General features: G+C 46.7%; 2 protein-coding genes across 4 annotated transcripts; both read left to right on the top strand.

The window, feature by feature from the left end:
- Nucleotides 1–152: 152 nt before the first annotated feature.
- On the top strand, nt 153–6540 carry cdc37 (cell division cycle 37 homolog (S. cerevisiae)). Of its 3 annotated transcripts, none has more exons than XM_070981839.1 (8): nt 153–571; nt 1985–2281; nt 2380–2485; nt 2878–2993; nt 3084–3206; nt 3309–3491; nt 4581–4652; nt 4758–6540. In XM_070981839.1, the coding sequence occupies exons 2-8, from the start codon at nt 2000–2002 to the stop codon at nt 4866–4868; spliced, it is 993 nt and encodes a 330-aa protein (XP_070837940.1). In that variant the 5' UTR covers nt 153–571; nt 1985–1999; the 3' UTR covers nt 4869–6540. The 3 variants fall into 3 exon arrangements, with proteins under 3 accessions (XP_070837940.1, XP_070837932.1, XP_070837948.1); XM_070981831.1 differs by having other exon boundaries at nt 308–522; nt 4758–6534; XM_070981847.1 differs by having other exon boundaries at nt 414–482; nt 4758–6534.
- Nucleotides 6541–7625: 1085 nt separating this feature from the next.
- Nucleotides 7626–20415, top strand: LOC139337402 (3',5'-cyclic-AMP phosphodiesterase 4C-like). Its single transcript, XM_070971951.1, has 17 exons — nt 7626–7838; nt 8811–9594; nt 10487–10621; nt 11446–11573; nt 11676–11858; nt 12009–12048; nt 12157–12227; nt 12547–12709; nt 13323–13416; nt 13514–13671; nt 14465–14563; nt 14667–14831; nt 15931–16030; nt 16140–16294; nt 16858–16980; nt 17065–17247; nt 18435–20415. The coding sequence occupies exons 2-17, from the start codon at nt 9553–9555 to the stop codon at nt 19314–19316; spliced, it is 2721 nt and encodes a 906-aa protein (XP_070828052.1). The 5' UTR covers nt 7626–7838; nt 8811–9552; the 3' UTR covers nt 19317–20415.
- The last annotated feature ends 121 nt before the right edge of the window (nt 20416–20536 follow it).

Below are 20536 nucleotides of genomic sequence, written 5' to 3'. Positions count from 1 at the left end.
TATCATGTCAATTAATAAAGAAATAAAAAAATATATATACATTAATTGTAAGAATTATTATAAAACAACAAAACCCTCCTCTATTACCACATTATAACTGTTTTTCCCCATTAACATTAAAGTTTGTTTGTGTTTTCGCTTTGTAAAAACACATAAACGACCCGACCCGCGCTTCTTGATGACGTGTATCGATTGGCTTCCAGGCGCGCGGAGCTGCAGTTAAAGAGGGGATTTCTGTAAACGGCGCGTCGCTGCTTCCCTCCCTAAGAGGATTGGGAAACTATCGGTTTCTGTCTCACTGCACAGCCTGTGTCAGTGCGCCGTCCCAGCCGGACAGCCCGGTAGTTTCCGTCCACTGTAACTGAAACCGAAAACCAGCGGGGAGACGGCCGAGAGAGCTGGAGGATGAGCGGCGGAGCGGGCATCGATTACAGCGCCTGGGATCACATTTACGTGTCAGACGACGAAGATGTGACCAGTCCGTACGTCGACACGCCGAGCTTGTTCAGAATGAGACACCGGGTCAGCAGTGAAACTTGTAGTAGCTGTGACGTTTGGAGTCGTATACCTGGTTAGTTTTACCAGTAGAAGTGATTTAGTACCAGTCAAACAGAGCAGTGTGTACAAAGATGGCCAACAGGTGTCACACACACATGTGCGCTTCTTTGACGCTAAGGGTCCGCTAGCTAGCTAACGACTAGCAAGCAAACTTCATTTGTACAGCACTTGTTTTAACGGCTGGAAAGGAATTTACAGCAAGATGAAAATGAAAAAGAGGGAGATGAGAGAGTCTCAGTGTATGAAAGCAAATGTGCAACTCACAACGTGAAGGGTATAAAAAGAAGAAAAATACTAGAAACAGACTAAAGGCTGGCTGCTGATGTTCTGCTAACTTGCTAGTGGCTACCAACCTCACAGATCTTTGCAAAATAAATAAATACTAGACAACAAATCATCATATTTTTTTTTTAAAGATACTGTAGTAAATCATCAATACCTATCAATGTCCAGAAGTACTGTGAGCTAACAGCTTTCACAGAGCCTTCCAGCATTGGGGAAGATCAATGATCAATGGTCAATGATCAAGGTCAGTGTTTAGCTGTGAGCCATTGTCAAGGATTATGATCAAGGCAATTTTTTAGAGAAGAGATGTAATTGTGATTGTCCAGTAAAGACAAAATTAGAGGATTAGAGTAATGTCTCCAAAAGCAAATGTATTTCCTCTTTTCACATTAATTGTCTCAGGACTGCACAGATTTATCTTGCAGCTCCTCGGGGTGGGCTGTCATGAGGCATACTTTAATATCACTTTACATTAAATAGATGAGGCAGGACGTTGTGTGGCTGCTAACTGCGCTGGTCAAGCTCAGTTTGTGTGGCTCTGGCTCTGGGAAGCTAATGAGCTTAGCCGGTCCCTGGCTGTCACATGTCTGCTTAGGTGAAAGGTCGAGAAAGACTTGCAGTCTCCAGCAGGTCTCTGGTTTCACTTGTCTATTTTCATTCCAGTATTTCTCAGAGCTCATATCTGTAGCTCATCGCCGAAGAGGAAATAACACCACTGAGTGATGTTTGAACTGTCGTGGGCTCTGATTCTAGAGCGTGAGGTTCAGTATCATCGCTCATTTCAGCCAGTGAATGTACAAATGTGGTCGCAAGATAACCAAATGATTTATGCCCATGAGGTGTTTCATCGCCCAGCAACAGACATGGAGTTCAAGTTAATAGCTCTGAACATATGTGAAATCCTGATTCCTCTTGTTTTTGAATAGAAGACAGTCCTAACTAGCTCCTAGATGATTAGTTGCTTTTATTCAGTTTTCCTCTCTGTCATGCACACATTTACTTTGTATGTGTGCTTTCTAGTTTTCCTTTTGAGTATCTTCTTACCTGACCCCCTTCCACCTTTAGTGTTCCTCTTGTCCTCATCTCCCACCATCTTTGCCTTGTATTTCTTCACTTCACTGTCATGCACTCTGGCCCACAGGCCCGGCTGGAGAGAATGGTTGAGTTTCAGCAGAGAGGGGAAGACCTGGAGACTAACTTAGCAGAATGCAAGAGGCTATTAGAGGAAGCCCGGGGACGGCTTAAAGAGCTGGAGGGAGGAAGGAAGGAGGGAGAGGAGGATGAGGAGAGAGAGGCTGAGCTAAAGAAAGTCCACGCCGAGGTGAGAAAACTGAAGAAGGATGAAAAGTCGTTTGAGAAAATGATCGAAGAGCACCAGCGAGAAGAAAAGAAACTGCCCTGGAATGTGGACACTATCAGCAAAGAAGGTTTCAGCAAGGTAAGGCTAGGCTAGGTAGCACGGCGTGGAGGTCACGAGGTGTGTGAGATGTGCTTCGTCTTATCGGCGTACTGATTTATCTTCATGTTGTTTTCTAGAGCGTACTCAACGTCAAGCCTGTCACAAAGGAGGAAACGGAGAAGGAAAAGGTGGAGAAGCACAAGACCTTTGTGGAGAAATATGCGAAGGAAATCAAACACTTTGGTATGCTTTAGTCTTGATGCACCTTTGTTTTCTCTGCCTTCCCTTTACCAAACCCACTCGAGTCGTGACTCGTCACAGCAGCAATAACTGTCACAATAATCCCAGTGTCATGCTTTTTTGCATGTTGTTCAGCCATTATTTTTAAGGTATTTGTCACTTTGTAGGTCTTCACATGAATAAGTTGTGATGATGTTTTTAAAGAGGTGTTCTAGCAGTCAAAATCAAAGCAGCTAAAGACACGTCCTGACTTTTAGTCCCTGAAGTGTCCTCAAGTGTTCTCATGACAGAGGCCACTTGAGTGCAGAACATATTTGACTTCCTGTGTTGAAAACACACCTCTGGAGCTCAGCTTGAACGTTGCATTATTGTGGATGTGCATGTGTGTGCTTCAGGTATGTTGCGGCGCTGGGACGACAGTCAGAAGTATCTGTCGGACAACCCACATCTGGTGTGCGAAGAGACGACTAACTGCCTTGTTGTCATCTGCATTGACTTTGAGATAGATGAGGTGAGTGCTGATGCAAAAGTGTGTATGCATGCTCTTGGTGAAACACAGATCTGTCAGGTGAAGCCTTGTCCTTTCTCTGTGTGCTCATAGAAACATGCCCTGATGGAGCAGGTGGCCCATCAGGCCATCGTCATGCAGTTCATCCTGGATTTGGCTCGGACACTGAAGGTCAACCCAAAAGGCTGCTTCAGACAGTTCTTCTCAAAGATCAAGGTCGCATATTTGTCTGTGGACTAAGTTTCTACTGGGGAAAATGATTTGTGGTGGTGCAATTTTAAGAATTTGGCCATTTAAGTGTTTTTGTGTCCATGTCAGACTGCAGACAAGCCATACCAAGACGCCTTTGACCATGAGCTGGAGTTGCTGAAGGAGCGAGTCCGCAGCTGTGCTCAGATCCGGATGGAGAGCGCTATGAAGGAGCTAGAGGAAGAAGAGAGGCAGAAGAGGCTGGGCCCAGGTGGTTTAGACCCCGTAGAGGTCTATGAATCTCTGCCAAAGGTAAACCATCCACACACACATGCAAGCACGCACCAGTATGTCAGGAGAGGTCGGCCACTGTGGGCAGCAGCTGCTCTTCAGTAAAACGCACGTTTAATAATTGAATATGTAGGTAACACGACGATGAAGGATGAAAGTTAGAGCACTGGAGAATATTAGTGAGTCGCAACAAACTGGTGGTGGAACCAGAGCAGACCTGATGGACCTAAAACTGGTTTGATTTTAATGCTGAATTTACAAGAAGACACAAATGATGGCTGAGTTGTACACAGTAGTCGTCTCTGTGATGACATTTATACACTTACTGTAAAGTAGGAGGGTCACCATGAATTCAGCTCAGCTGGATTTCATTCACCCTGCACTGGAGCTGAAACTGTGTGTCGCCTCTGTCTACGTCCCTGGAGGCTGTGAGGGAAGACAGCCGGCCTGTTAGTATGCGCAGTGTAAAGGTATGTTGTTGATACTCGGCAGGAGAAAGACAGATCCATGCCAGTCTACCTACGTACTTTTCCTGCTGTTGTTTCTACGTTTGCTTTATTTTTTGTTCCGTTCTGTTTTGCGAAAAAATAAAAAAATTCCACGTAGAGTTCACATCCTGTCAGTGGCTCCTGACACGGGTTATTTAAAGAGATGGTTTTACTCTGGCTGACAGTCGTGTCTCGTGTGGGCGGCTGCATTTTTTCACTCATTTCAAAGCTGTTAGTAGATTTTGAAGTCAGTGTTTGCGCAGTCTATTGATATGAACCCTGCCGCCATTTGGATAATCAGAGAAGTCAATACACAGCTCAGCAGAATGGACTCCACCAGTCAGGCGTGAGCTCTCTGTGCAAGGTAAACACCTTTATCTACTTTCCTTTAGCTTTCGCATAAGCTTGAACAAAGTGGAAAGTTTGTATAACTGTAGAAAAATGTGTAATGAAAACATTCAGATAGTCGACGCTGGTGTCCACTGCGCATGTTAAAGTGATCACACGCTGACGTTTTGGACGTGACTATGAAAGACTGACTCAGATTTCAGTGCTGACAAACCTGCAGGCAGGACTCGGCTCTCTGGGCCCACGGCATCACAGCAGTACTTTTGTTTCATAGGAAATACAGAAGAGCTTTGATGAGAAGAACGTCCAGATGCTGCGGGAAGCTATCAACAGACTGGACCCTGAGGTGAGTGTTCGTACCTGTAAAAAGCCTCACAGACCAGGAAGTGTTGAACTGGCACTAAATGCCTCAAAACATGTTCGTTCATTCATTCTGTGTTTCTGCCTACAGGAGGGAAAATACCACCTGAGGAGGTGTATTGACTCTGGACTGTGGGTCCCTGACTCGGGAGAGGGTGATGATGAAGAGGAGAGTGACGAAGAGGATGAGGAAGAAGATTAATGAGAGAAGGAAGAACCTAAATGAAAGCAAACAGCAGTGAGATAATGTTCCCGGGACTTCAGTGGAACCAGTACGCCTTTTCTTGGCCTCCGTTTTGACCCAGATCATCACTAACAGTCCTTGTCAGTCCAACAGTGTGCACGTGCTGCTTCATACATGATGCAACACGATGTACTCACTGTATAAGCACAGTTAATAAGATCTCATATGAGAGAGAGGGGAAAAAAAAGCCACGGCTCCTTTTGATGTTTGTATTTATCCATGTTATTTTTGATTATTGCATCTTTATTGATACTCTGTTAGGTTTAAATTAAATCAAAAAGCAGTTTAGTATGTCTTCACAGGCGTTTGACCATTTACAGATCAATCAATAAGCCTGCCTGACTGCAGCTGTTGTCCTCCCGTGGTCAACAGCGCCACCTCAGGTCCGTTTGGAGGCACAGCCTGTAAACTACACCACAAGCCCATCTCCTGAACAGCAGTCCATCTAATTAGCTCAGCTGTCGTTGTGTTGGTGAAATGTGAGCCCACAGAGTGAGTCATTTCTAATCAATATCAGCTGATATCAGTCGGCGCTAAGCTGAGTCTCCTCACTCAAACAGCCGGACCTTAGCTCATGTTGAGTGCATTGGATTCTGGAAATGACCGCTGTGGCTACGAATTAATAACCCTGCATGAATAAGAATGAGGTGAACTTTGATGAGGGCTGTTTCTTTGTTGAGACTGTCAGAGTGTTGATTCTACTTGAAAATGAAAGTGTTTTCTGTTTTGAAGGCGTGAACTCGAGATGGTAGAACTACAGCAAAGCTGATAAACTGACAAATATATCAGCTGATATTTGCTTATCGCAGATCTGTAGCTGTCAGTCAGTAACAAAAAAACTGCAGTGTTGAAATTCAAAGACAGTTTTGAGATCATTGTGTCCATGTTTCAGAGTACGATTCCATTAAGTAGTATTTAATTATGATGAGAAATGTGTGTATTAGGTGATGTGGGTTTCATTCATCTGCTGCTGATTATTATTAACTGAGACATAAAAGAAATTTAGCAGTGATGTAAAAGAAACTTGAGGATGTTTTCATGCAAAATGACTCAAACGATGAATCGAAAATCAAAATGAATCTCCTCTCGATTGACTTCAGGGATGGTGTGTAAGATTTAGGGAGACGTCTTTGCAGAATGTGGCAGAAAGGCGTTTAAGTATTCAGAAGTGTGTTTTCATCAGTGTGCAATAATCTGAAAATGAGCGTGTTTTTGTTACCTTAGAACGAGGGAGCGGCTCCTCTTCCTCAGTCCGTCACGCTGCCCGGCCATGTTTGTACAGTAGCCCAGAGCAGACAAACCAAACGCTGTCCCTGTAGAGTGCGCGTCAGAGGGCGAGGCGAGGGGGATTCACCTGGCAGCAGTCTGCAACCTCATCGCTAGATGCCACTAAATGCTACAGACTGCTCCTTTAATCAGTCAGTAGACTAGTTTCCCCTCTAAAGCTCAAGTGAACTCTGAGGGCAAATCGTTTCATCGTTGCTGCTTTGTGATGTAAGCCTTGTTATAGTATGTCATAGTTTTTGTGTTTTTTCAAGTAGTACGTTTTATTTTCTTTGCAGTTTTGGCATCGTGAGACTCTGTTTTTAGATTGTTTTGCAGAACTTGTACAATAAACCAGGCTTCGTTTATTTGTGTCGTTGATGAACTTTTCCACTGGTTGCTGTGAATCCTGGCTGGTCTCTCTCCATCTCTGTCTCTCACTCTCACTTGCATAATTAATTCCTGGGTCATTCTCTCTCTCTCTCCTTCGTAATTAATTGGTGGGTTTGATTTAGTGGCGTTTGCAGGATTTTTGAGGCAAAGCTTCTTTGTGCAGTCACTTTTGTAAATAAAAAACAATCAGCGCAGGCCCAGGGCATAAATCAAATCTAGATAATGCCTATAAAAGCTGATGGGAGGGAAACAGAACAGCGTCATGCAGAAAGGCTCGGGTGTGTTTATTTGTACGTTTTTATCAGCGTGTGCTTGTAGCTGCAAGTCAGGTCCTCTAGATGTGTGAATGTTGTGAAAAAGCACAGGTTTAACCAGAATCATCAGAAGCTGTTCTGCCTTCAGTCTGCACTCTGACTGTCTTGTAGAGCTGAAGCAGTTTTTCAGGCAAATATGTGGAAAACACCAGTTCCAGCCCCTCAAATGTGAGGATTCACTGCCTTCGCTTGTCCTACAGTTGAATATCTTTGAGACTGGGAGGGCTGATCAACATTTTTCACTGTTTTCTGTCACCAAACAAGGAATTGCCTAATTAAGAAAATAATCAGCTGATTAATCAATTATTGATGGAGTGAATTCATAAAGTGCACCTTAAACACATCAAGGTTGTTGGTCATCCCACACTGTCAGAGATAAAACCAGAAAACCAGAGGCACGATTCCTGTTGTCGGACTGGAAATGGATAAGTGCACTGCGTGTCCTTGAATGACTGTAAAAGGACATGGGAGACAAAGGAGAGCGAGTAAACGGGAACCATGAATCCTTAGTGTGATTTTGTGTTGAATGTGTGTATAATGGGGAGGACCGATGCCTGACTGTTGAAGCAGAGAGTCGGCGTGTGGCCACTAATAAAAAGAAAACGGCAGGGGTGCTGATGGAGAGGAGGAGCGGAGGCTGCTGTATGGGATTAATGGACACTATGTGGGAGGAGGGAGGGGAGGGGAGATGGGCTTCTCCATGGAGGATGTGGTGGAGGAGGGGGGGTGGCTGGGGGAGACCACTGTGGCAGGGGAGAGGGAGGCTGGTGAAGCCGTGGATATTCATGAAGACGCCAAGTGTTTTTTTTTTCTTCTTCTTCTTCTTCTTCTCCCTCTCTCGCCGTGGTGACACACTGCTAGTCTGCAGAGAGACAGCGGGCAGGAGAGACGGGGACGGAGACGAGTGAAAGCAAGACGAGGCCCAGCCCTTCTTTCCATTGATCTTGAGGTGATCAAGGTGAGTGTTTTTATTCTTACGTGCTGCAGCCCGGCCGTGTGTGTGCGTGTGCATGTGTGTCTGTCTGACACACATCTCCCGCTGTGTGTGTGCAGACAGGCATGACGGCAGGGCTGTCCTCATGTATGCATGCTTTCAGTGGGGGTGCGTGTGTTTTATATATATATATTTGGGTGTTTTGTAACAGAGGAGCGGGCTGGTGGTTGAGCTGCATATTGATGCACTGCTGCTTGGTTTTATAAGCTGCTTTATGTGTAGTGGAGGTGGTGCTGGTGGCAGCCATGGTGTTTGTGTATGTGCTCACATTCCTCATTGTCTGTGTATATATATGTCACTGTGTCACCGTGCGTTTGTTGATTTCTCCATACAAAGCCTTTTTTTTCTGTGCAGACTCTGGTGTGAGAGCGCTTTCGTTGAGTGGGTGTGTTCTTGATGACCCCTGGTAGAAGTCGTCTCCAGCATCATCTCTCTGTTTACCAGCCCAATCAGAAACACACTGATATGCCGAATCTGCCGTATCCAGTGGAATTAGGTCATCTCGGACCGCTCAGAGTAATTATATAACATCAGAGAGCTTTGGTGTTGCAGTGTCTGCTCAGAATTAGCCACACTGTAGGTACAGCTCCTGCACTGCCATGGCAGCCAAAATATTTAGTTAAGGTTGCCCCCTTTGTCAGCCGACCGATGGTTTGTTTGGATATTAGTCATCATATTGCGATTTCTTTTGGTATTTCAGTAGTTTCTTCAGGCGGGGGCTTCGTATTGTGGAAAACAATGGGCATTGAAATGTTTCTCCAGGCTGGCTCATGTTAATAAAGGAGTACAGTGTGCATGGGGAGAGGACTTTCTCATGTTTGATGATGCATCAAATGAATTCATTAGATCTAAAAGAAGGAAGGAAAGACTGAAAAAGACAGCGGACGATATTTGAATTCTTGCTCATGGTAACTCTTCATTTCTGTTTTCTCTCAGGGAGTCTACACCGAGGACGACACGCTGGGATTCAAGGATGGATCCTGGAATATCAAACCTGGAATTTTGACATCTGGACTTAAAGCTTGGATCCGACTGATTGATGTGACAGCGGAGGACTGATCTGAGACGGGAGACACAAACTGGATTATTAAGTGCTGGAAGGCTGCATTCATGTGGGATCAGGTCTTCAAATGGGAAATGTCATTCGAACAACGCTCCAAGTCGGATAAACGTTTGAGAAGACTCGGGAAAAGGTTTTCTTCAGCAGTGCCGTCATGAACTCTTTCCGGGATATCCCATTGGCTCGTCTGGCCAAAGCAAGGCCACGTGCCGGCGGGCTTGTTCTTCCCCAGAAACTCGTAGCTTATTCTAAAATGGAGTGAGAATTTTCTTTTTGATTTGTCTTTCTTCCACCTTTTGCTCGTGAATAAACAACAGATCAACACGAAGGTCATCCACCTCAGCCTGAACCTGGAGCCTCTGAGGGGCACTTAATGCACCTTTAGCATCTAGCGGCTGGTCGGACGCCCGGTTTCAGCCATCTGAAGACTGGTGAGGACGGAGCACGAGCGAGACGGTTGGCTGGCTGAGTCAGCTCCAATGGGGGCCGGTTGTGACCCGGTCTGACCCAGGTTTGACCTTGCAGTGACCTTTGACCTCTCCGGTCCTGGCTCTCCACCTGCTCTGCTGCCTGGGTTCCGGAACGCTCCGCCCTGGGGCCCAGAACGAGCCAATCAGAATGAAGAAGAGCCGCAGCGTGCTGTCTGTGACTGGAGAAGAGGTGAGAAGGAGGATATAAACAACCGGGGACGAACTCGAGAGCATCAGCTGAACTTTGTTTCCATGAGAGTAGATACCAGGCAGAGCTGACCGTCCGACTCGACTGTGTGTGTGTGTGTGTGTGTGTGTGTGTTTGCTTGAATGCTCTCGATGACATACAAACCTTATGACTCTCACACATCCAGGAGTCCCTTTGTTCTTGTTGTCGATGTCTGTGGACACACTCAGGAGTCGGAGTGGACAGTCTGTCTCACATAGTGTGAACCTCTCAGTCAGTCATCGTCCTGTATGTAAATGAACCCCAGCTAAATGAGCGCGCTGTGTCAACGAGCTGTTTTCTCTCAGAGCTAACGCCTCGGCTGAAGGACATCATGCCATGCATTATTCAGACGCTCTTTTATTGATCATGCCCATACATGTGTGTGTTTGTGTCCACTGTGTGTGTGTGTGTGTTTGTGTGTGAGCATCTTTCCACATCTGGGTCTGGACGACATCAAACGCAGCATGGAAGCAACACGGCACTGTTGCCTAGCAACTGCTACCATTCCCCTAGTGTTTTGTTGCTACGGTACTGCAGTGCAGATCAGCCTCTAAGAGCTCAGTCTGTAGAGGCCTTATCCCAGACACACACACACACACAGCCACACACGCATGTAGCTGAACACACGCGCAGCCGCACACGCGTGCAGACACACATGCATTGATAAGTTTCTTCACTCCTCAGAATGTGAACGTGGCAAATCAACACGGTTTGGTAAATGTACCGAAGTTACTCTGATTTTTTTATCATTAGATCCACAGTACGAGTTTTCTTTGCAAAGACAAATGAAATATGTCTCTCATGCTGCATGTCTGTGTCCCTCACCTGCCCCCCCCCCGCCCCCATCTCACAGGGCAATGACACAGATATAACAGGTGCTGGGGAGAAGGCGGAGTCATCTCGCTACAGCCGATCTTACACGTCTGGGGCCACGCTGGGGGCCGAGCTGCGCAGGGGGAGGAGCAGAAGACTCTCGTCGAGTCTCCAGGTATTGAAAGGCAGCGCGGGCGCGTTAACGTGCTTCGGGGCCCTGTGGTATAAAATGAGCTGTGTGAACGTGTGCACATAATATTAAAGGAGCATACCGCTGATTTTAGGAATATGATGATTCCTTCCACCGCAGGGATCCGCTGACTTCCACTGAATTCAGAACAGTTAACCTACAGTCAGTGTGAGGTAATGCAGTGACGTCATTCCAAATCAGCTTTAAGTGCATGACCATGCAGCGAGAGTGAAACACAAGATTTTATGTAAACTGGGTGTGACACACACAAATTGCATTAAACCATATTTTTGCATTAACAGTAGATGGAATAACAGCGTGTAGCACTGTTTAGTTTCAGCAGCAGCAGGGAGCCGCTTTAAGGGAAATGCTGATTAACCTGCTGTAAACTGCCTGCATACCACCAAACAGCAAAGTTAACATAGTCGAGCCTTTAGCACCTAAAGAGTCATCTGTTGCTCTCAGGATTTGGTGAAGAGCTAAAAGATTAAATACTGGATGTACATTGTGGACACATCGCAATTCCAAATAAGTGATAATGTTCCCCCATAACTGCTGGATGTGTAAATGGATAACTATTCCCCAGGAAGTTTGTTATATCAACCGAAAAAGAGATATGAAGTCAGTGATGTGTTCACATCTTGTGTGTCTGAGGCCAAACGATCAGTTCTTTCCGAAATAATTGAATTTCATCCAGCGGGCTGCCGAGAATAACAGGAAAAATAATCTGGGGCTTGTGGGGCAGTGGACGGTTTCCCAGCCCTGAACTGAAGACAGATCATCTACAAGCCCTGCCTCTACCTGCACAGGTACCCTGCTGGCTCCGCCCTCGAGACCGCACCCGTTCACCGGAGGTCCTGAACAATGTGTCGCGTCCAACAACTCTTCCTCTCCGCATCCCGCCGCGCATCTCCATCACACAAGCGGACACTGACAGGTTTGCACACAGTTTGGCTTTGGCCTTGCAGGGAGCTCTGCAGGACGCGTCCTTCCTCTCGTCTCTAACCATCGGACTTCTCCTCCTCTCCCTGCGCTCCAGCTATGAAGCAGAGAACGGCGTGTCGCCAGGTCACACCCCGCTGGGTTCGCAGAGTCCGGGCCTCACCCTGCACACCTCCTTTCCCCAGGGCCAGAGAAGAGAGTCCTTCCTCTACCGCTCTGACTCCGACTACGACATGTCGCCCAAGACCGTCTCGCGTAACTCCTCCCTCGCCAGCGAAGGGTGAGACTCAGGGAGACAGACAGAAAGACTGTGTGTGTGTGTGTGTGTGTGTGTGTGTGTGTGTGTGTGTGTGTGTGTGTGTGTGTGTGTGTGTGTGTGTCCATGTTTTCATGCTTCCTCTCTCATTCCCACCTGTCTGTCCTCTCTCAGGCACACAGCAGAGGACTTCATCGTCACACCTTTTGCTCAAGTGAGTCTGACTTAATTTTGCATGATTTGAACTGCTCGTGGAAAAGGGCGACATGAATCTTTCTCTGAGGTTGTTCTGTTTACGTCCTGTGACACTGTGATGATTTAGGTTCTGGCCAGTCTGCGATCAGTGCGGAGCAACTTCACCATTCTTGCCAACGTCTCTACACCAACAGTCAAGTCAGTACAACTCACTGTCCTGAAATATCCCACTAACCAGCCAACGAGCTACCAAGCCCAAAGCAATGCCAACTGTTAGGGATGAAGAACAGTCACTATTGCATAATAGGAAGAGAGAGAGAGACACACATTTATATTGTACCAAACACAGCAGAAAGGAATCTTGAACTGTAACAATTATAAAACTAAAGACAATCAAGGCTGTAAGCTTAAAAACTATATGTGGGATTGGTAATAAATGGCTAAATGTCTAAATAGATGCAGCTGAGGAGGCCGTTGCTAACTTTTGCTGATGTGGGTCTAACTGTTGCGTCCTCAGGAGGTCTCCTCTGGGCGGGGTGTGCGTCAGTCCCAGGGCATCTCTATCGGACCAGCAGTACCAGCAGCTCGCGCTGGACACGCTGGAGGAGCTGGACTGGTGCTTGGACCAGCTGGAGACCATTCAGACACACCGCTCTGTCAGCGAAATGGCCTCCAACAAGGTAGGCAGGCTCATGGTAAACAGGTCAGCGCACAGCGTATGAAACGAACAGAAGCGACATTTTTCTGTCTCAAAGTTTCTAACTTTATTTGCACCTTTCATGCAAAGATGCAGCGCGAAGTGCTGAACAGACCAAGATCAGATGGAGAAAATAAACAATAACATTATCCATCCATCCATTATCTATACCGCCTATCCCTTTCGGGGTTGCGGGGGGCTGGAGCCTATCCCAGCTACAATGGGCGAGAGGCGGGGTACACCCTGAACCGGTCGCCAGCCGATTGCAGGGCACAATAACATTATATTAAAAAAATTATTTATGGTGATTTACTGTCACCTTCTGTTTATTCTTACTGTCGCTTACGTTAGTGGAACTCATTGTTCAGCTGTAATAATCTGCCTTCTGATCTTTGTCACGATGTTTGAATGAAAGAAATGTTTGCTTTGTGATGACGGCTGATCGTACTCAAATATCTTCAGTGTGTACGTCTCTATGCTGAACTGTATTATAACCATAAACTGATACACAGTGAACACATTTCCTCTTAGTGTCCAGATGTTTCAGAAACAGCGCGTCATTGGCTCGTGTCTCCGTTTTGCTCTTTCTGCCACAGTTTAAGAGGATGCTGAACAGGGAGCTGTCCCACCTGTCGGAGATGAGTCGCTCCGGTAACCAGGTGTCTGAATACATCTCCAGCACCTTCATGGGTGAGTGGGACCAGACTGTGATGTCTGTCCTCGTCTTGATTATGACCTCTGCCACGTAAAAAACAATAAACCTGCGTGTTTGTCCGCCAATCCGTAGACAAGCAGAACGAAGTGGAAATCCCGTCTCCTACTCTGAAAGACAAGCCTATGAGTCACATCAGCGGAGTAAGGAAACTGTCTCACAGCTCGAGCCTCTCCAGCACTTCAATGCCTCGCTTCGGTGTCAACACAGACCACGAGGATGAGCTCGCCAAGGTCTCGCTGTCTGTCTCTTTTTCTCTGACTCACACAGAATGAGTTGCACAGATCAATCGCCGCTCAGACTTTGACTGTGCTCCGTGAATAGAGATGTTTTTTTCATTTTTAAAGAAATCAAGCGAGTTTTTTTGTGTGTTTTAAGGCTGTGAGACTTTCTACTGAAGCCAAACGCTGCCCAAAAAGATAGAATCTATTGATTGTCTGCTTTTTTTGTGCTCGGTGCCTCATTGTTTAACTGAAAACTGTCCCTGGTTCTAACTAGAGTACAGCGCTCCCTGTGCTGCAGGGCCGCCGGCACAGCGGCACTTTGAGCTAAGTGCTAACATCAAGGGGCGACTTAAGGTCAGCTCATTATGGGGCGAGAAGGGAGGTTATGGTATCTGTTCTCTATCTTAACTGATTAACTGTTTTGGTCTATAACAAGTAAAGATTCATATTTGTGAAGCAGGAAGCTTCAGATAGCTGATTGTTTGAGCTCTGAAGTATTTACTCTTTGGCTGGCTCAGTTTGTGGGTGGACGTCAGTGGTTGTTGTTGCTCTGCTGTTTAATTATATGTGATTTGGACATTTTTTTTTATTTGCATTACAAGTAAATTAAGTTTAAGTGATCCACAATGTTGGTACTTTGATACATTTGGTTTATTGTGTAGCTCTATGTTAATTCTGCTGCACCTTTAATGAAACATCGAGTGGAATAAGCTTTTTTATCTTCATATTATGTTTGTTTCTGTGTGTGTGTGTGTGTGTGTGTGTGTGTGTGTGTGTGTGTGTGTGTGTGGTGTTTGAACAGGAGTTGGAGGATCTGGACAAGTGGAGTTTTAACATATTCAGAGTAGCAGAATTCTCCAACAACAGACCTCTCAGCTGCATCATGTACGCCATCTTCCAGGTAAACAAAATGAGTGTGTGTGCGTGTGTGTTTTCTGAAGTGTTTGTGGCTTTGCTGATGCACGTGACGTTCTCCCGTTGTGCCTCCTCTCCTCCCTCCTCAGGAGCGAGAGCTGCTGAAGACGTTCCGCATCCCAGTCGACACCTTTGTCACTTACGTGATGACCCTGGAGGACCATTACCATGGAAACGTAGCGTACCACAACAGCCTCCACGCTGCAGATGTCACCCAGTCCACACACGTCCTCCTCTCCACACCTGCTCTCGATGTACGTTGATGAATGCACTCACACACACTTTCTGGTTGCTTTGTGCTTGAAGTGGACAGACACGGCTTCATGGAAACGTTCTCATTGTTCTGTTTGACTTGACAAAGCACGTTTCTTTCATAGTTCATAATTCATTCTGGCTGGGAGATGATTATGGCCCAGCCCAGGGCACAGCGATAAAAGTTTAACACCAACAAGACTATTTATTTGTTCATTTAAACAAACAAATACACCTCAAACCCTGATGGCTGTTTTCAAAAGCGTAATATTTTAATTCACCACAAATGTCATTTGTACTCCGTCAACCTGCAGGGGTGAACTGTAACGAAGTACATTTACTCAAGCGCAATACTTCAGAACAGTTTTGGGGCACCTGAGTATTACACTTACACTTCTGCTCCACAAAGCAGTGTCATTATGAACTCAATCACATTCTGCTTTGCTACAGACACACTCAGTGCCCCTCGTTCACTTCCCTTGAAGTCATATTAAATGAGTCTGGACAGACGTGGATGGTTTGTCTTTCCGAGTTAGATGTGAAATTATTCTGGCTTTACGCGCTGACCCTCCTCTCGCTCCTCTCCTGTTTCACACCCCTCCTGTCCCGGCCCGCCATACTTCGCTGACCCTGGAGTCAGAGTCCTGGTGGGAGCTGCTGTAAATCACCTCAGCGCTGTTCTCGCTGTTGTCCAACTGGCCGCCGTCATTCTCTGAGGCTGCGTTCTGTCCTGATGTGTCCGTGTTCGCTGGGAGGCTGCTGAGCGTGCTTCCATGTCCCACAGTGTAAACACCAACAGCTCCCGCTCGGCGCAGACTCCAGTCAGCTAATGGGGCCACTAGCTGCACAGCTAACTGAGCTAACTAGCTAACAGCAGCGAGTAGCTACAGCCATAGAAACTTACAGAAAAGAGTAGTGAGCAGCAGTTTGTGGTTACCCTGGCGATATGTTTACAGTGACCTTTGACATGTGGCCAGTTCTTACACACTGTACCTTTTAAAATAATGAATGGAAGTGATAATGTGTGTTCTTGAGGGTCATTAATTTCCAGTCTCATTTTCTCTGATCTCGTCTGTCTTCTGCCCTCTTTGTCCCTTTCAGGCCGCCTTCACTGACCTGGAGATCCTCGCCGCTCTGTTCGCTGCAGCTATCCATGATGTTGACCACCCCGGAGTTTCCAATCAGTTCCTCATCAACACCAGTGAGTGCGCGCGCACACACACACACGCACACGCACACGCACACGCACACACACATGCACACACACACACGCACACACACTGTGTTTACGCCCTCCTCCTCTGCCTCAGACTCGGAGCTGGCCCTCATGTACAACGACGAGTCGGTTTTGGAGAACCACCACCTCGCCGTGGGCTTCAAGCTTCTGCACCAGGAAAACTGTGACATCTTCCAGAACCTCACCAAGCGCCAGCGCCAGAGCCTTCGCAAGCTCGTCATCGATATGGTCAGATCATTTCCTGCCTCGTCTCACACCCGCAGGCTCATTCTAAACACACACACAAGCCGTCATTTCACCTGTGCTTCAGCTGATTCTGGTTGGTCAGCTGTGATCATTCTCTTTTGCTGCCAATGCTGAGAACTGTCCTCTTTATCGGGATAGTTTTAGACTTGTCTTAAGTAAGTTTAAGACTTGTCAGTTTTCTTCATTTAAGGCGGTACAGGTTCATTTTGTTTAATCATCGTCTGTTTTATGCTGTTTGTCTGTAACTTGTTGCTGCCTATCTTGCCTATCTAGGTTTTTCATCTCAGTGAAATCTATCAATCTTATCTGGCCAGCGTCTCCATGAACCTCAGGACTCTCAGTCAGCTCAAGAACTGGATTTCTTCCAAAACTACAACATAGACATACTTTCTGTTAAACGTTTGCAATACCCGGTGCATGAACGTGCTCTGTGTCTGCAGTTACTGTTTTAAACTAGTTCACCTAAAGCCTGTTGGGTCTCTACGCTCAGCTTTGGATCATTGTGCCTCTTTTCTAGTGCTGCCTTCCTGTCTTTACGGCTGCAGGTGTTGGCCACAGACATGTCTAAACACATGACCCTACTGGCTGACCTGAAGACCATGGTGGAGACCAAGAAGGTGACCAGCTCCGGTGTGCTGCTGCTGGACCACTATACTGAACGGATACAGGTAACTGCATGCCGGTGCAGCTGCTCACTCAGACCACGGCTGAACTGTGTGAATGTTACACACTCTCAATGTGTGTGTGCTCAGGTGCTGAGGAACATGGTGCACTGTGCAGACCTGAGCAACCCCACCAAGACGCTGCCGTTGTACCAGCAGTGGACGGAGAGGATCATGGAGGAGTTCTTCCGACAGGGTGACAAAGAGCGAGAGCGAGGGATGGAGATCAGCGCCATGTGTGACAAACACACCGCTTCAGTGGAGAAGAGTCAGGTAACGCTCGATCTCCCCCCTTCCCCTCTAACTGTGTCACTGTTAATACAATGAGTCCAGACTGATGAAATGGAAACTGGATAATGGACCATGAACAAGCAGCGTCAGAGGACAAAATAACAGAAACACCTACAGTACGATGCAACAGTCAGTTCATGGTGAGACTGTCAGAGGAGCGATGTCATGTTTGAGGTCATTGTTAGTGTCATTCACAAACCCCCCAGTTTTCTGAAGTGTTTCATGGTGATGAAATGACACCGCACAAAGAGGAACAGCGGTCACACGTAGATCCCGTCATGGCAACACTGACTCTTAACCAAGATGTTTGCTAAACAAAAAACACAAACTGTGTCTTGGAAAAAAGACCTTTGAGATGAGTCAACACCTCTTCAGTCGGCACAATGACTTTATCATTTCTGAATTGTTTTCTACATCTTTATATCAACAGAAAGACGGTCGACAACAACTTACTGTATGAATGCTTTCTAAATTGTTTGTTTAGATCATGTGTTCAAATTTTGAGTAAAACCAAGAACAGAAATGCAAAATGTTAAACAGTATGTAGATGTCATTCATACTCTTGTGCTTTTATTACTGGTTGGGCCTTTAATAAAGCTGTTGTGAGCCATGCTAGTGGCTCTGTGATGCTGTATTTTGGCACAGTGGTGCTTTGAGCTAAATGCTAACATGCTAAATCAAGTGTGGGCTGAGTAATATGCCCACACTGATAATGTTAACATGCTGAAGTTCAGCTGGCAAAATGTTTACCACGTTCACCATCTTTATTTATGTGTTAGCGAACATTTGCTAAAGTATTTCAAGTACTCAATGGCGAGTAATGTCTTAATGTATTATAATTCATTTATAGCAAAACATTAAGCAAGTTTCCAGTAAAACCACAAATGCTTATTTTTGGATGGATTAAACAAAAGAGATATGACGTGTTAATTAGTGAGTTTTAGAGGTGCTGGTAGGTGGATTTTGTCACCTTTGGGCAGAGCCAGGCTAGCTGTTTCACCCTGTTTCCTGTCTTTATGCTAAGCTAAGCTAACTGTCGCTTCGTATTTACTGGTGGTATCAATCCTCTCGTCTATCTCTCAGCAAGAAAGCAAATCATTTCTCCAAAAACCTTTTCTCTAACACCACCTATCATCAAGGCCTCAGTTGTGACTCTTGTTCTTTTCTAGGTGGGTTTCATCGACTACATCGTCCACCCGCTGTGGGAGACGTGGGCCGACCTGGTGCACCCAGACGCCCAGGAGCTGCTGGACACGCTGGAGGAGAACCGGGAGTGGTACCTGAACACCATGCCCCAGTCTCCCTCGCCTCCCCCGGACAGACACCTGCAGCACGACCGCTTCCAGTTCGAACTCACCCTGGAGGACCTGGAGCACAACAATCACAACCACATCCACCACAGAAACAGCGGGCGGAGAGCCATCTGCCATGACGGCGCCGAAGAGCAAGCGCAGGACGACCAGGCGGAGCCAGAAGGCGAGGAACAGAACCACGTGGAAGCTGAGAAGGAAGACGAGGAGAATCACAACAGCGAACACAACGGAGTCCAAGATGAAGAGGAGGAGGAGACTAGAGAAGAAGAGGAGGAGGTGAAACAAGGAGACGACCAAGCAGAAGATGAAGAAGGGCAGACGGACGGAGTGGAAGAGGAAGTGAACGATGCAGCGGAGGATGAGGAGACTAAAGAAGAAGAGGAAGGAGATCAAGAGCAGGAAGTGGGTGACGATGAAGGAGAAAAGGAGGAAGAGGAAGGAGAAGGTGAGGAAACGTTGGAAAAGGAAGAGGTAGAGGGGGAGGAGGAGACGGCAAACGAGGAGGGAGAAGTGGAAACAGAGGAGGGAGAGGTGGAGGAGAAAGAGGAAGAGGAGGCAGCAGAGACAGACGAGAAAGAGGAGGAGGAAGAAGGGGTGGTAGGAGAAACGGAAGATGCTGAAGAAGAGAAAGGAGAGTTGGAAGGAGCAGAGGAGGAGGAGGAGGAGGCGCCAGCAGAGGATGAAACTGGACAGGAGGAGGTAGAGGAAGAAGAGGTGCAAGAGGAAGAAGAAAGTTAGTTGATGTAAAAACAGAACTGAACCGGGTCCGCGAGGAAAGGTTATGACGAGATGAAGAAGTACGTAAAGGAGGAAGAAAGGCTTCGACAGCTTGCTGTACGACTGTCACGGAGGAGGACGAAGAGCCGACGTCGCCCTTCTCGCTCTGACCACTTTGTCACGTGACCTCTCAGCCGAAGGCCGACGTCTTAACCTTCACAGACGAACACTGAAGACGCCGCGACAAAACCTGGCCGGAGCCTCCGCCTTCCCGAAACAGGCAGATCGTTGATCGACTGGACCAGAGTCTTCATCACCGAGTATGTACATCCATCACTGCCGTAGGGAACAAACTGGGGGACAGTAAAAGGGAGGGGAACCCGTTCAATCGACCTTTTGTAGCTCCTGAAAATCTAAAAGAACCCGAAATACGTCCATGCAAATAAGTGCTACCCATCATCCTCTCTGTCACTGTCTCGTTTATGAGGAAGATACCGCCACACACACGCCGACCAATAACTGTTAAAAGAATGTCAACTTCCTCTGGATGTCAGAAAAAAGAAAAAAAAAAGCAGGAAGTCTGGGAAGTGCAGTCTGTGGTCTTATATTTCTTCCCACACGGGAGCAGGATGCTGGGACGCCTTCGGGCTCTGGTCTAGGAACAGTTTCGCCTCCTCACACACGAACCTTAAAGCAAACATGCTGGATCTCTCAATAACGTCTGGACTGATGCGGTGGGAGCGCGTGCAGCTCGGAGCGCCGAGCTGTCGTACGCGTCGACGCCGGCTCACGTTTGGAAACAAAAGCAGCCAGTATTCATCCCACCGCGACACTTTCACCGCTCCCGCCCTGAATCGTGCCAAACTGTCCCACGACCAGCACTGAGCAATTCAGCCTCCCTCCACACAAGGTGGCTCCTCGACCGCGAAGCAATGAACTGTGGGACCAGGGTAACGGGTGTGATGGTCTTCCACTAATCCCTTTTTTTTTTTGGTTTTGTTTTTGTAAAAAAATGGTATTTGGCACTTTATCTAGTAACACCCCTGTTACATATATGTACATAATAAACATGTATTTTAATCTGCTGATGTCATATAATAAATATGATCGATGAAGTCGGTGTTTTCTGTCGCAGGTCATTTTTCTGCTCTGAGTAATACCAGAAGGGATTTACCCACCATGATACAGCGAGTAGTGCTTATGGTGACGCTTTGTTTGACGGGTCTGTTATTCCCCAGAAT

The sequence above is a fragment of the Chaetodon trifascialis genome, chromosome 2, assembly GCF_039877785.1.
Source record: "Chaetodon trifascialis isolate fChaTrf1 chromosome 2, fChaTrf1.hap1, whole genome shotgun sequence".
Lineage (NCBI taxonomy): Eukaryota > Metazoa > Chordata > Actinopteri > Chaetodontiformes > Chaetodontidae > Chaetodon > Chaetodon trifascialis.
The sequence above is the reverse complement of the archived record's forward strand: the minus strand, read 5'-3'. Positions and strand labels throughout refer to the sequence as shown.